The 17,125-nt window shown below is 39.2% G+C and overlaps 1 protein-coding gene across 1 annotated transcript; it reads left to right on the forward strand.

The window, feature by feature from the left end:
* LOC124219466 (forkhead box protein D1) lies at positions 1 to 3,139 on the forward strand. Its single transcript, XM_046627054.2, has one exon. It carries the CDS (start codon positions 939 to 941, stop codon positions 2,226 to 2,228), a length of 1,290 nt encoding a protein of 429 aa, XP_046483010.1. The 5' UTR covers positions 1 to 938; the 3' UTR covers positions 2,229 to 3,139.
* The last annotated feature ends 13,986 nt before the right edge of the window (positions 3,140 to 17,125 follow it).

Consider the following 17,125-nt stretch of genomic DNA (forward strand, 5'->3'; position numbering starts at 1 on the left):
TCTGGGACACGTTTCAGCCTTTGCATACACGGCGGCGTGTCTATCCGTGTGTAAACGGTGCTCGTTGAGCCAACCCTGGTTACCCCCGATGTGCAGGTGGTAGGGATGTGATTCGATTTCGCGAGTTTCTCAACGGAGGAAAAACACCGGTGGCTCAGCCGAAAAGCAAAGCCTTGCCGAGGCCAGTCGCACGTCACATCAGCAAGAGGAAAGACGACGCGCGGCTCCGTTGCAGTTGAGGAGAATTTTTCCATTGTCGCGCAGCGTGACGTAGAGTCGAGTCGAGCTTTTTTTTTTTCGTTTCGCATCTCCTTCGACATCGGTGATTTTCGTAGCGGAGAAACAAAGTTTGGTATTACAGTCGCGCGCGAGAGTCGGTGGTGAAAGTCGAGCTTTCGGACTAATCGGACAAAAATCTGTTTATGAGAATATTGTAAAACCGGTGGAGTGGTGCGGAGCTGAATTATAACGCCAAGGCACTCTCGAACTCTCAAGAACGTGAACAAAGAGTGCGTGAGCCAAGCCGAGGACAAGTTCATAAGAATTGTTATCGCTGTGGAAACAAACTATCAACGCAACAACGATGGTGCAGAGATAAATTCGTACGACGGTTCCACCGAGGACAAACGGCGCGGAACAAGGCTCGCTGGTCCGTATGCGGGAAAACGTTTCTACGGCAGGTTGATTTCGATTACCGGCAAAGAGTAACTGGATAAAAAATGAACGGTTGAAAGAGGACTTCGCAAAGAACAGTCGGATCACGATATAATGCATTCGCTCGGGTACACTGTAAAAAAAGCTTCTTCGCCAAATGAGAAGCCAGAGGAAGATGCAATGACGTCCGAAAAAGTGCGCTCATGAAACCCGTGGATTGGCGATAAGAAAGATTGGTAAAAACGTAAGAAGAAAAAGGAATAGAAAAAAAAAAAAAAAATACAATGCAGAATCCGGAAAGCATCGGCATCGGTCAGTCCGGTTTGTTGTCCAGCATCATGTGCAAAGGATGCAACGTCGACAAGAGTCCCAAGTCCTTGAACGAGGCGATCGTGGATGGATCGAGCCTTTCCAAGAGTGAAATCGGGGCCGTATTTCCGTCGGTTTCGCCCGTTTCGCCGGTTTCCCGATCGGCGGCGCCACGGTACAATCGAAACTCGCAGAAGAAGCCGTACGAGCAAATGCCAAGGCTGAACGCAACGGCGGCCGTTTCGGGGTGCCGGCTGTCGGGAAGCGGGCAAATTATACCGGGAATGCAGGAATGGAACCTCCGCCTCGATCAGGGAAGCGACAAGGACTCCGAGAGCAGTACGAGCGGCGTCGTTGATCCGGTTCTCCAGAGTCCGCAGGGAAAGAACGAGGCCTCGAGAACGCCGCCGCGGCATCGAAACCGCCAGAAGAAGCCTTACGCGCCAACGGCGACGACGAAACCGGGTCAGGGGTCACCCCCGTACGCGGGGGAGGGCTACCCCTCGTCGCCTATGATAAAACCGGCCTACTCCTACATCGCCCTTATAACAATGGCGATCCTCCAGTCGCCGGAGAAGAAGCTGACGCTTAGCGGGATATGCGAGTTCATTTCAAACCGGTTCCCGTATTACCGAGAGAAATTTCCAGCCTGGCAGAATTCCATCAGACATAACCTCTCCCTGAACGATTGCTTCCTGAAGATACCGAGGGAGCCGGGAAACCCCGGGAAGGGAAACTACTGGACCCTGGATCCCGACGCCGAGGACATGTTCGACAACGGGAGCTTTCTCAGACGCCGGAAGCGCTACAAACGGCCGCCGCCGCACTACATCCGTGACCGCGCAATGATGGCGTTCGCCATTTGCAACGAACGTGGCGCCGCCTGTGCCGCGGCCGATATTCCGGGAGCGCTTCCCTATCCAGCTTACCTTTCCCCGATACCGGGACTCTCGCTTCTCGAATTCGCCCCCGGCGCGCTTGAGGCCCTGAAATTTCGGTTCCTCGATCCCCCCGCGCCCCTTTATAAACCCGTGCCGATTTCCGCACCCCCGATCAGAGAGATCAACCCGCCGCCGAGGACCGTCATGTCTCAGGTGCCGGCCGTCGTTCAGGAGAAGAAGGGAAACTTCAGCATAGAGGCGCTGATCGGCGATCAGCCGACGAGCGAACAGTCCAACGGATGGGTTTTGGACCTTAGGCAGCCCGCCGACGGGTGCAAAATACGCAGGGCAGGTCAGGCTTCGGCATTCTCGCGGGTTCGTTAGAACGTCGAATGCCGCTCGTCTTTCGATTGAGTTTTTCTTTTATTCCGCGCGGACGGGTTCTTCGAATTTTTTTTTTTTTTTTTCAACTCTCCACTTTATCGTTGTAACGAAATTCGCGGGACAATTCTTGTCGCGGTTTTCAAGGGGGGTGGGGGGTGGTTGGCGGGGGGCAATTACACGTATATTACACCGAGAGAAATTTTTTGTTCCGTTTACCGCTCGGTTCTTAACTGTTTTCATTTTTTAACTTTTTTAAATTTAGAAAATTAGTTTTCTAGCTCTTAACGGAAATTGTAGTATCCGTTACCGTTCTTTCTCGTTACGATCACTGTTGCTAGATTTTCTCGCAACTGTTGGGAAAATTTAATGCTCGCGCAACGATAAATTGACGTTAAAGCCTTGTTTAACTAAAAAATTAGATTTGGCGTTACAATTACGAAAATGGTTAGGCGTACCTCGTTTTTCGTAATTCCATCAATATTTAAACAGTTTTTTTAACGACGCCTGTTTTATCGAATTTTTCTAGTTACTGTAAGAAATGAAATTTTTCTCAGTGTATACACATGTACGTATTTTTGTCTTGTCGTTTATCTAAAACCCCGCGTTCCAGGAAGTTTTTTCGATGATATCTTTCAACGTCGAAAATACGTTGACGGATGAATGGATGGACCGTCGCGAGAATTGAGAAATTGTTATATACTTAGGCGTACGTAATACTGAATACGAAACTGTGAAAGCTTTAGATAAGAAACTGCAGTTGCGCAATCCTTGGCGATAACGTGGCGTTTAACGAATTCGAACAAAGTCGAAGAAGGTGCGGATGACGAATCAAGAATAACAAATCCAAAAATTAAAACCAAAAAAAAAACGTTATAGTTTATTATACATAATATATAATATATATATATATATAGGATAGCCCGATGGTGTCACCGTGCAATAGACGATATTACAATTACATATGCGTATAACATTATATAAATCGCACAACATAAATCACGATTAACAATAAGATAATATGTAATACGTAATAAATTCTATAATAATACGTAACATCATTCCAAGTTTTATTAAAATCATCGGTTGGCCGCGGAATTTCTCGGTTTAAGTTAGTTTCACAGCCCTACGTATAAACATGTATTTATATACATATATATATATATATATACAGCATTATACCGAATCCTACGTGTAATATATAAATATATCACAATGCGTGTGTATATACGTATTACATATTACATATTACATATTACATATTACATATACATATATTGGAGTTTTCAAATTATCTTATTTTTCTCCAACGATTAACAATACGTTCGTATTATACATATACATATACATATAGATATATTTATACGTAGGTAAAGCGAAATAGCCAGCTTTGTAAATATCGCCCTTATTCCGTCAATATTTGCCTGGCCCTTGATTTTTCTGCAATTTTCTCATTCCCTTTCGGCGGTGAGCGAGCTGCTCTTATTGTTTGATATATCGGGCATAACGGACCAAAGTGGAATCGTCGAGTGGATGTAAATACGTGTGTTGCGTGTATGATTGTGCGTGCGTAACACGGAGAGGAGGAGGAGGAGGAGGAGGTAGATTTTAGCAGTGTTAGTATTTAAAGGGTATAAAGAACGCGGTAGATTTTAACCTAATCCCTTCTCGTAACTACGTAATATTACAACAATTAACCATATTACATACATAGCAGGTGAAAGAATTTAAAATGAATTTTGTGATTTTCATATTTAAGCTTATTTATTCCCATCGTCGAAAACAATTTGTCATCCTTTTTTATCAATCCGCTTATACAAACGTATTATAAAAACATCAGCCGTTTCGCAAAATTTATATCAATTCAAATTATTGTTAGTAATAATTATTCGTTCTTAACGTCATTTCGGTTATACGTCCGAGCTTTTTCGCTTATATTCGTCATATTTTTCGGGTCAGATATTCGAACAGGCTAGTTGAGAAAAATAAAGAAAATGTGGGAGTATTGTTATACATAGGTGTATGTATACGTATATATACGTGCATGTACACCTTGTCCCTGTACGTATAAATTTTCATTGTCGAGAGTAAACTGCAGGAAGTCTTGCGCGCCGATCCCATCTGTCGATTTATTGTTCAACCCACCATTCTCAGCTGGAATAGCTCGAACAGATTTGCCGATCACTTGACAATTTTCACGCACGCGATCGTATTTATTTATTTCTTTTTTTTCATTCGAGTCGCACTTTTCCCTATAAGAGAAGTTGAATATATATATTCAATATATATATATATATTTCAGAAGTTTGAGCGGGGATTATTGTAAAAAGTATTTAAATAGATTATAATATAATGAACAAGTTTGAATACAGTTATCCTTGATCGTTTATCACTGAAAATCGTTGGTTATAATTCGTATATTGTATAATATAAGAATTTATAATATGTGTACATGGAGAACATGTGAAGAAAAAAAACAGGAAAGAAAACAAAAAACATCAACTACCAAATATGTTCCCTGTATAAGATTTTTAGACGTAGGCGTATAAGCTCGTATGATAAATGGTAGATACATACATATATAAGTATAAATAATTACAAGTGAATAAAGTAACATAACGAACGATAATCTCATTCCGATATTGCGCATAACTTATTTTCATACGGTTTAAAGTTATTTAATAATATTGTTTTCGTCGACCGAAACTGCGGTGGAAGAAGAAAAAAAACGAAAGAAGTAGAAGAAGGAAAAAAAAAGAAAAGAAAATTACGGTCATCCTTAATAATGTTCAAAAATGTTCACGGTAAGTTTGTTCTTAATTATATACGTAAATCGTAGAGAAAAGAGAAGAAAAAAAAAAAGAAAGAAAAATTTCCGCCTAATTACCCCGTGTCGTATAAGTTTGTTGCATCAACGACGGAAGTATATCATAATCAAAGAAACAAACTGCAGCGAGATGTTTTCATTTCAACGGACGATCTCGTTTACGCGCCCGCGTTTAATCCCCAGCCCAACTTTTATTGCCCCTGCACCTTATCTTAACCGTGTGCATGTTTATACAGTCATACAATGCTGACTTAATCGTTATCGCTGCACACCGAGTCGAAAAAATCCGAGGCATCGGCGCATTCGGCAAACGAAGAGTTCCAGGATTGACGAATAAAGAAAACAAGAAAAAACGAATAAAACAAATAAGAAGACGAGGATGAGCTTGGGAAAAGAAACGTTTCAATATGAAGCGAGGAAAACTCCGAAGCGAAATGTATTACAATTTTTCAAACGAGGCTTTGAAGCGATAATTGCAGCGTATCGCGAGCCGTATCATCTAGGAATGCAATATTGTCACCCCAAGCCGAGGGATATGAGCAAAGCGTTGCCTTCCTTCGTATTGCCGGTTGAATCTCGAGGGGGATTAAAGCGCAATGAAAATCCACTCGTTTTTGTCCCGCCTACCAATTTTCTCTCTCACCGTTTTCGAAGAACGCAAGGCTAATGAGATCCGCGTGAAAAACCGACTCGATTTGCCGCCAAGTTTGTCGATACGATCTTTGAAAAAATCGTCACCGAATCATCGAGTTTTTCGAGCTTGCGGCTAATCTCGTAACGACAAAGAATGGTAACGGATACTAGACCTTCTGTTAACAGCTGGATAACTAATTTTCATTTTCTACCTGGAACTATATTTTTCCATTTTGGTAAAAGATGAAAATAGTCAAGGACCGAGCGGTAACCGGTACTAAAAATTTCTCTCAGTGTAGACCTAGAACAGTCGCGAAGAAGACGAGAAGTCGATTTTAAATTCGTCCAAAGTAAATTACACGAAGCGTGTTTGACGAAGTGAATCCTGATCAGGAAACAAACCGATAAAAAAATTCACGACGATACTTAAAATGCCAAACTGAAAATCAGGTGATTAAATGAAATAGTACAATTTCTTCGATCCGTTCTACATTTTTACAATCGCAGTACGATATTAAGTCTTTAATTTTTCTTTATTCAATTTCAGGCCTTGTTTTCAATTGAATCCTAATTTCATCTTATACACTTTGCGCCGTCTATTCTTGTTCAACTCCAAACTATCGATCCAAGTTTTATTGGTTTGCAACGAGTTGGGAGGATTCATTTCCACGTATTACAATAAACTTTATCGTACGACTCGTCAATAACGACACAAATGAACTAATAATCTGTATCTAAAAATTTCTCCATCGTTATTATCGTTCTACTTTACTTCGCATCGTTCAATCGTTGTCGAAACGTCACAGTAGACATGTTACATCGATTCGATAGCCCAGCAATTTTATTTCATAAATTCATTTTGTCTTTCTTAATTTGAGTCGATGGTTTTTTCCTCTGTTTCTTTTTTTTTTTCCTTTCTCTCTTCATTTCTCATGCGAAATCCCGAATCAGGCCTATCGGATGACGAGCTACAGAGGCGAAAGCACAACGCCGTACAATAAACGTATACCTGCAGGGGCGAAGAAGGGGCGTCGGCACAAACCGACACAAACACTTGGGGCCACGTGTCGGGCACGCGACAGGACGACGTCGAGGATCGGCGGTGGCTCGAGCTTCCAATATTAGATATTAGCACCGCTTTGAACCGGCGTTATACACACCGTGGGCACACAGTCGGGAGGATCGTTCAGAATTGCTAACACGCCTCTCTTAACTCCGCATCCGCACACTCCGAGAGGCTGGAATTAACGGCGATCCCTTGACATCGGACAGACCAGCCGAGGATACTCGGAGAGATTCGATTTTGGACGGCGAGTCGAGAACTCGGAGAATTGAAAAAAAAAAAAAAAATAAACGGAAATTTGAAACGGGATTGATAAATAAATATCTCGAGAAATTATTACCTTGGAATTTTGTATTTTGAACCTGATTTTCATTGGATCGTGAAAATCGCAAATTCGATCATCGATTTCCATTTAATTAGATTAATTTTTCAACAACGTGAGACTTTATCATCGGAATATGCTGCAGTTGGAGAAATTATTTATTAAATTAATAAATCGTTCAAATTTTTTCATTCAAACTTTGTGAAGTAATTATTTAGCGAGAAGATTTCCTCTCCCGTCATGTTTTGAAAATAATTATTCTCCAACGGCTTTTTTTCTCGGGTGCAAATGTCCGGGAATTTTTTTCTTGGCGTCTTTTTGCCCGGAGTAATCAAGTCCGGTTATCCGATTATTGTCGAGAAATTTTTAAAACTTTCAACCTTTGTCAATTGAATAAAAGCGATGTGCTAAACTTGCCAAATGGGAAAAAATAAATATACAGTCGCGTTGCGACGACGGTCGGAACTTTGATCGAAGAACGAAAGGCAATGAAAATTGCTAGAATTTATCTGAAGCTTCCACAAGTAATTCTTATTCGTACGGAAAATTCCGTGCAAACCCGACCAACGTCCATTTTTGGAGAATTTTAAAAAACTTCCTTGTCAAAATCACTCTCAATATTTATAAATCATAAACCAGTTGAATAAAAAATCTTCAAAAAATCAGGGTACCGTTTCAAAGTTCGGACAATTGAGGACATTTTTTTTGAACAAAATCAAAACTATAATCGAATCAATTTCAGACGTTGAAACAGTAATTTTGTGACAAAAATATGTCGCACAAAAGTTCTACGGGCTTGACGGAGTGTTTTCTTTTTTAATTGTTTTTCTTTTCAACTTTTTTCGCTCCTGTTGGATAAATTGAATATCCAGAAAAGACATCTGGTCCCGCGGAGACGACTGAGCGAGAATCGTCGGTCTTGAAAGGAATGAGAAAGGCGATTTCCTCCATTAATTAAGTCTTTTCTCGGTCTCTGAAAAGCCCGGATGCTTCAGACGGGACAAAGTCCGTGAGAAACAAATGAAAGAAGTTAGTTTGAATGAAAGGGAGGGTATACAGTGTAGCCTGTGTAGTTGCGGGGCGAAGGGATCGGTTAACAAATCGATTCGATTCTTCAGTCAGGGGCGCGAGATAAGGGACGGGAGAAAATAAAACCCCTGAAAGCTCGAGGATACGACGGATGAAAATTTCGCAGATGTGGAAAACCGCGGGAAAAGCAATCTGTGTTTTTATCGAATTTCGATACTCATTGTCAACTCGCTCGAGCTGAGCTTCGCTAGTCCGTTTTTCGCTCTTCGAGTCATTATTGCACTGACTCTTTGCAGCATGGATAAATTTAATCGACACGAGTGGAAATATTCCTCTTCCATATCGACTCTTGGTCCGTCTTTGCACTGGAATTTTAAATAAATTCGTCAAAATCAAGTATAGAATTTAACCAAAGCATGAATAATCGTTTCTACGTTTTTACTTGTTTGGAAATTAGACTTTCTGTGCATTCAAATATTCGTAGAACAGGATTCGCTGTTTTTGAAAGTATCAAATGTTCTTTACAAATTTCGAACCCATGTTAATTTGAAAAATTTTTATTGTAATAATTTGACGAGAATGAAACATCCAATCAGCCAATTCGTCTGCGCTATCGTCGATCCTTTTTTGCTAATTGCAACGCAAAATCAGTTTGTGAGGTTTGATCTACTTTTTTAGTTAAACAAGGCTGTAACGTCAATTTATTCTTGCAAGAAAATCTAGCAACAGTGATCGTGATGAGAAAAAATAATAACGGATACCAGACTTTCCGGTAACGGCTAGAAAACTAATTTTCATTTTCTACCTAGAACTACATTTTTCGATCGTGTTAAAAAATGAAAATAGTCAAGGACTGAGCGGTAACCGGAACTAAAAATTTCACTCAGTGTTCGAGAAGATCTTATTTCGTTTGTCTTTTTCTTCCACAGCGATAAGTTGGACAGAAAAATTCTATTCAAAAACCTCGTTCAACCGGCTACTTCGAGGACGTTTAAAACTTCGAATGCAAAATGCGATTCGGGTATGCAATATTACCCAGCAGCGCCTACGGCGCGGGTGAAAAGAGCGGCTCTGGCTCTTCCTTGGTATCCAACCACGTAGACGGTGATGACGGCTACTTCGCCCGATCCGAAGCAATGACCAATATTATGATAATTCACTAACTCGCCATGGCACGGGTACTTTTCGTCGTTGTTCACTCAGCTCGGGTTTTTCACCCTCACCCTCAGGCGGCCATGTTCCCGTGGGTGTGGCCTCCGTCGTCCTGGCAACATTCCTCGTTCGGCAGATATCGACCCTGAGCCAACCCAAGGGTTGCTAGGCTGCCCTCCGAGAGGGAAAATGTTATCACTGCTTTGTGGTGGCTAAGATATCACGGCCAGCCTCTGCAGCCGCCGATCCCGATGCCGATGCCTTTCTCTCTTCGTCCTTTACGCTCCGTTCCCTCTCCTTTCTCTCTCTCGCTCTCCTTTTCTCTTTCTCTCTTTCGGCAGGATACGCGTTTAAAGATTTATTCCCGTCGTACGTTGGTCTGCGACATCTCTGACGCGTGATTGAGAAAAAAGAATTATCAAATCCCTCCGGATTAGAGATGTTGTGGGAAATTAAACGTCGAACATTCTTCGCGCGATATGCGACTTGAGATTATTCGTTTGATGGAACGCACGCTTCGGAGAAAACAGTAACAATCACTTTTACGGTGTATTTCGAATTTCAGTGATCCGAATATTATGCGTAGTAGAATAGAGAATAAGGTTCTCATAATCCTGGAGTTCAAAAGTCAAACGCGATTAGCAAAAAAGGATCGACGATAGCGCAAAATTTTTACGCGTACCTCGTTTTTCGTAATCCCAACAATATTCAAAGGTTTTTTTTTTAACGATACCTGTTTTACTCAATTTTTCTAGTTACTGTAACAAATGAAATTTTTCTCAGTGTAGTCTATTATTACTAAGTAACGATGTTTTCAGAAGTTGAGGGTACGATTTAAAAACGTTCGTAAAATCGTAAAATGGTCTCGTTGGTTGTAGGAAATATAAAAAGTCGAGTTATTTTACACTCCCACGTGTACGTTACACTCTCAACCCTCGTAAATACAAAACGCGTTAATCTTGCGTCCTTATATATTCTTCATTTGAAAAAAAAAGACAACAGAAAAATTAAATGGTACAGCGAGAAAAAAATTTCCAGTAGATACTGTAAAAACCTCGCAACAATTTCCTTAATTTTTTTTTTTTCACCGCGACCAAAAAAATGTAAAAAATAGTTCCGAGGAGAAAACAAAAATGAGTTTTACATTATACCTGTGAGGAGAAAATCTAGTGCTTGTTACTATTCTTTCACATTATATTTCGGTCACTCCTACTACACGGATATCATTACAACTGTTACAATGGTCCGATTTTGGTGCAACAATAAATTGATGTTACGACCAAACCGAATTGACATTGCAAAAATCAAAAAGCTACAGCAATTATAATCATAATCAGACGCCGTAGCTCACGTTCATTTCATTACAAACAATATTCAAATCGCTGTTACAACGATACCCGTTTCACTAAGAGAATAAAATAAAAAAACGAACAATAAAAAAAAAAAAAAAAGCGAATAACAAAAATCCACAAAACACGTTTTCGGTTCGCGTATCGCGTATTCTTTACTTTTGAAACCACTTTGCCGTCGCAGGTTCGGGAACAAAGGAGAAAAAAAGTATAAAAAAAAACTAAAAAAAAAAAGTAAGTTTTCAGACGCAAGCCCGAATCTTTCCCAAGAAGCTTCTTCGCACGCCTCTCTACATATACATTATAAATGTACGTACACTTTGTGCCCGTCTCACCGAACGTCGTAGGACGGTTGCTGCATCCGTCGAAGAACGAGGAAGAAAAATAAGAGGAAATTTCCTCTGACATATACGCGGGGCTGCGCGAATCCGCCCCTCGCGCTCACCCTCATCAATATTACGACGTGTTCGCGTGTCTCTGCACGGATCGTTATTGGGCATCCCTTATCCTGATTTCAATCGTCTACAAGCGTTGCATCTTCGATTCAATCCGGGGAATTCGAAGGGGATAATACGCCGCTTCTCTTCTCAGGCCGTTCGCACACTCCGTTGTAGTTACATATATATATACGTTAGGGTGGTTCTTACATGGGGTCAATGAAAAAAAAAATAAATAAATAAATAAAAACATTCGTGATGGAACCCGTCAAATCGGTTCCAAATGGTGAAAAAAGAAAAAAAAGAAATGAGTAATTCCTGAATTGTTTCAGACTTTTATTACATTCCTATAGTCTTACTGTTTTAAATTCAAAGTTTCAAATTATTCCGAAATATCCTCACTCGCTATATTTTGTACTGAATTTTATTTCAAATTTATTCGTATAGCAAAAAAATTAATATTCAGTGAGATTCGTCTTTTTTTTTTTTTGTTAATTGAATATAATCTGCAAAATGTAAAAATAATTTGAAACAAAACTTTGAACAACTATCATGCAAACACTGTACGTAACATCAGAGTCAATGACACGCAAATATCGAGGTTATTTTTTTACTTAATCTGACCATTTGTCATGTTGAAAAAAAAAAATAAATAAATAAATAAATCAATGTTTCTCATGGAATACTCCGTTTATGTTTTTTCATTTTTCACTGAAAAGAAGACGAACCTCACTGAATATTTGAAAATATTTTTTTTTTCTTTGCCTACGCGTAACCATGCATGAAAATTCAGTACAAAATATACAGCGAACGAGGATAATTTTGAACAATTTGAAACTGAATGAAATAAAAATGTGAAAAAAATTGGGGATTTTTTTTTTTTTTTTTTCCATCATCAGGAAACAATTTGACAGGTTCCATCGTGAATTTTTTTTTTTTTCCTTTGACCCTATTTAATAACAATCCTAATATATATATGTAATAATATACACCGAGAGAAATTTTTCTTTACGGTTACCGCTCAGTCCTTAACTATTTTCATTTTCTAGTTACTATAGAAAATGAAATTTTTTTCAGTGTGCGCGTGTGTGTATTCCACGCCCTTCACGCAAGTGTACGATATTCGGGAAAAGTTTTAGCGGATCCTGGTGTTGCTGTAAAATTTTATCTTTCACCACACCCAAGATCCGACCTATTCGCAAGATATTTATTGCTCGAATCGAGATGAGAATCTGCATTCATACGTCACGCAAGCAACCGTCCGTAAGGTAAATATTGAAACTCGCCATCAGTGTTTCTTACAGCTCATCCGACGCTTGATCCAAATTCCCTGGCTGCCGGGACATTGACGTAAAGCCCAACGGCGGTTTTTCACTGAGAGAAGTTTTTTTGGTCGAAAAAAAAAAAAATCTTTACGATCTATGCACCAAATGGTACCATATTGTGTCGGTGCTTCTTCTTCTTGTAAAAACCTGCGATGACCACATTATATACGGTGTGTTTACACCGCGGCTGTATAAGTTTCGTTACAACCTCGGAGGAAATCCAAATCCTCCCGAATTAAAACATCCCTGCTATGTAAAATGAGGTATTCCCACGATCGGAGTTGAGGTTGACGTAGTTGTAGGGTTGTCGATAAGTTGTTATCATTATTAGTCTTCATTAAAAAAAAAAAAAAAAAAAAACAAAATTACTTCAACAATCACAAGAATGAAGGTGACGATACAACGCTAGAAGATAAAGTACGATCAAAAACCGTAAACTGGTTGGGGAAACCGGAAACAATAAATTGAAGTAAAGCAAAACAAAATAAGAGTACAGAGAAGCAAAGTGAAAGTACAGACGTCAAGGTCAAGGTACGTAAAATAACTAAACAACTGCACAGCTAAAATATAAATTCAAGTAATAAATAATCACAAAATTCATCAAATAGAAAAGAAAAAGCAAGTTTGTGACGATGCTATTGTAACAATTTCCAATTTCGTCGAGGTAGGCAATTAGTTTGAAAAATAAGATTAATAATAATAACAGCGACAAGAATTATAATAATAATAATAATAATAATAATGATAATGGATAAAAATTGAATAATTTTATTTAACGACGTTTCTGCAGGCTAGAATAATTACATAATTCTTATGTTTTATTTAAAATGTTTAACTTGACATTGTAGAAAAATAGGAGAATTGATATTTGACTTAGAGTAGGTAGACATTTTAAATTGGATTACAGGTGTTATAAAATATTTGAGGTTTTGTGTAGCGAAATTTTTGTTATTACTACGGTGATATGTAAATATTCTTGTTTTGCGTAATATTGGTGGGAAATAATTACATGATATGTTAAGCCAAAACTACTTACATCAAGATTAAATTTGATCTTTATAGATTAATTACTAAAAATTGACGACCTTCAGGGTCAGATGTTATCGCTTGCGAAATTTGGAAGGAAGTGACGTTTATGAAACCAAAATTTCGTAAATTTCTTTGTTTTTTTTTTCATGAATTACAGTTTCACTGAGAACGTTTTTCAATTTCAGGTGAAAATATTCATTCATCTTTCACTTGTCATAACAAGTAGGTACTTGGTAAGTAAGACAGTGATAATAATCGATACTCTAATCGCATAAGTTGACATTGTATTGCGTCGTTCATAGGATTAAAAAACCAAAAACCTATTGTGAGGAAAAATAATCGAGTCAATCGGTTAACCGTGGTTGAAAAATCAACGATTACACTTGATTAATCGTTGAAAAAATGATCGATTATTTCTCGTCATTCTCAACTCGAGAGATTGGAATGCAAATGCTCATTTCCATTTTGAACGATCTATAGATATACGTATAATTTAGTCCTCGCCGAAAATGAAATCGGAAGCTTTTGTCACAACCGATTCGATTTTCAATTTTCTTTCCTTTTTTTTTTTTTTTTTTTCTTTTTAAACTAAAACCTGCAACCGCTTGCAGCGAGCGTGAGAATGGAAAGATATACATTCGTTGATAAAAAATCGCCGCCTTTGAAGTCTACAGGCGTCTATTTTACAAGATGCCGGAGGGCGTTGAAGCGTCAGACTCGAGGCAGAGATTTAGGGCGGATTTCATCTGCGCTGACTGTTTAAGGACACACAGAGACACGGGCACACTCACAGAGAGAGAGAGAGAGAGAGAGAGAGAGAGAACCGTGTCCTGGATGAGTTTAAACGCAGTTAAGAACCCCGGCCTCGATGCGGGGGGTCAAATTTAAATCTCACTAAGCGCGGCCATTAGTAGGAAGAGTAAACAAGGCGAACGAAGTGCGTTGAGAACAGAATCGCGTTCCTCCTCCATCGGTTCGTCAAACCGTATAAATACATACGTGTCGTACAAGCGCCAAAGCCAAGTGCTCCGATCCCACGAGGATTTCGGCTCCGACTCGCTCTCGAACCTTTATACGATATCCGTACATCGCCGAAGCTTCTGCAAGCGTTGACAAACTCCTGGTCTGCATTTCCACTGTGCAATGTTTGTACGTAATGTTCGTCTGTGTGTTTTCTCTATGATTGAATGCGCGTACGCGTTAAACCGAGGCCTCTTTTGCTTCTAATGCTTTGGGAAAACAGAAAACAATTTGTCAAAGGGGGGAAGCTTACGGCGAAAATATCGATTTTCCTAGTTATTTGTTTGCTTGTTTTCTTTTTTTTTTTTTTTTTTTTGCCATCACATTTTTTTACACTTTTATCAATCCTACGAATGGAACCCCGTCGATTTTTTAGACGTAAAAAATTATTTACGGGGGTCGAAAACCTTCGATTTGTACGAATCTGTGCAGGTACTGAAATTTTTTCACAATATTTTATTATATTTTTTTTTTTATTTTTTTTTATTTTCCTTGTTCTCAAGTATTGTTCACGCGTTATCACAGAATTTTACCCCAAAATTCTTACCTGGGAATGAGATGTCCTAAATTTTACGTTGAAAAGCGTCTCGTTTTTTTGTCATGATTTTTCAAAACGAAGCTATCAAAAATATTCTATGACAATTTGTGGGAATTCGCAAGTAGATTATTCAATAAAAATCTGTACGCTGTGCTGAAAGTATCAATTATAAAGAAACATTGCGCGTAATGAATTTTCACCTTTGTACACTTTGTTAAAATTAAACTCACCCTGGTACATTTAAATGAGTCATAACAAGAGACGTTTACTCTAAAAAATGTGAGAAATGCATACCTAAGATCTCTAAATTTTTTAAAAACTATTTCTGTACGAGAAAAAAAAAAAAAAAAAAATCAACCAAAACATCGAAAAATTTTCCGAAACTCCTGTAAATGTCCCCTTAACACGGGCTCGGGGTTGAGAATCGAAGGGAAATCGGTAATGAAATCTTCAAATTATTGGCAAGTACTGAATTTTTGTTACAAATTGTATAAGTCAGAGATTTTTCAATAAAAAAAAATCTGTTTCTCCGGTTCGCTATTTTTCAACGAACAGATCGATCGAGGAACGCAAGGGTGGATCGATATATCTTCCGGTTTCGCGGAGGGAATCGGAGCAGCCGCGGCACGGTATAAACCCACCCATCTATGAGGGGCGCAGCGGGTGGCGCGACAATAAAATGATAGTAGCTGAGGGAGCGAAATAGATTGAGTGGATGCCAAGGGTAGGAATGAAACAATTAGGGGTGCCATAGACACACGCTCGACTGGACGCCACCCTCAATTACGGGCGAGGCGGTCGAGTGTCGACGCTGCGTTTCGTGCACGCGCGTATATTCACCTGATCATCGATGATCCGTTGTAAAACCGGGATACGAGGAAATATCGACGAATCGTCGGACAGTCGACGTCGAATAATTAACGATGTGGCAATGATCGCGGACTCGGCGTCACTTGGATCGACTAATTTTGCTGCAAAACGTAATGAAATTGATTAAACAATGGCTTCGAGATTGGGAACTAAATATTTTAATCATGAAACAAAAAAAAAAATAACAACAAAAACGTTTCGATTTTCATTCGATATATTTAATGAATTACATACATACTCGTTGTATCGTGGTGTTGTTGAAGTATCGATACATCGGAGGCTGCTAAATTCGAGATCTTCGAAATGGTTGAAAATCTTGATAGAAATCAAAAACATTCTCGAGTCTGAAATTTATCAGTCTTGTATTTAATTTTTACATCTGCAAGCAAGTTCACCGTTTCCTACCTGTAATCGAATGAAGATTATTTTTTTCACTCATCGATCGAATCTTAAATGCTTACTCTTACTTGGAAGGATCAATCAAATCAAGAATTATTTGTCATCTTGCAAACGATCGTTCCATTTTCTTGGTCGATCATTTCACAGAATCTACCCGCGTAGATTTTCCACCGAACGATCACAGCGGGTAGGTTTAATCGGTGGGTATTTAGGGAGACAATAATTCTAGAACGGGAGGGAGCTTTTTGCGCTGAGTGAGCATCACGCACCGCTGCCGGACAAATTGTTTTTAAACTCTGCACAGAAGGCAAACTTTGTTCATCATTTTTTTTTTTTTTTTTTTTTTTCCTTTCTTCCCTCTACTTTTCACCGGTTTTCCTCTATTTCATTACCATCCCTTTGCAATTTTGGTTACGATTACACTGGGAGAAATTTTTAGTTCCGGTTGCGAATGATTGTTCAGGTGCAGTCATTTAAACCGCACGCAAACCCACCGCGCATTTATTACATGATAACGTATAAAGAAAAATTGGTAGATCAATTGCAGCGTCGTATATATATATATTTATGTATATATGCTTGGGTGATAATTAACCGGAAAGTTTCAACCGCTTGCCCCGCGGCTTCGGGATTTTATCAGGGTGAAATTGGAGGGAAATTTCGCAGTCCAGGGTTAATATATAGCTGGTTATATACCTTTTAGCGAAGAATTCATTGTTCATTTAATTTATTTTCTCTCCGAGGATTCTCCCTGCAACTTTCAAACTACTTTGCGTTTAGTTCGAACAACAAGTGACGGAGCACAAGGAGGAAATATTATATATTCGGCTCTCCGCAGCCATAATCCGCAGCATCCGAATTCCCCGGAGCAAAAACGACACCCTGTAACGGCGGTATTATAGGTATA

Source organism: Neodiprion pinetum, chromosome 5, assembly GCF_021155775.2.
Source record: "Neodiprion pinetum isolate iyNeoPine1 chromosome 5, iyNeoPine1.2, whole genome shotgun sequence".
Lineage (NCBI taxonomy): Eukaryota > Metazoa > Arthropoda > Insecta > Hymenoptera > Diprionidae > Neodiprion > Neodiprion pinetum.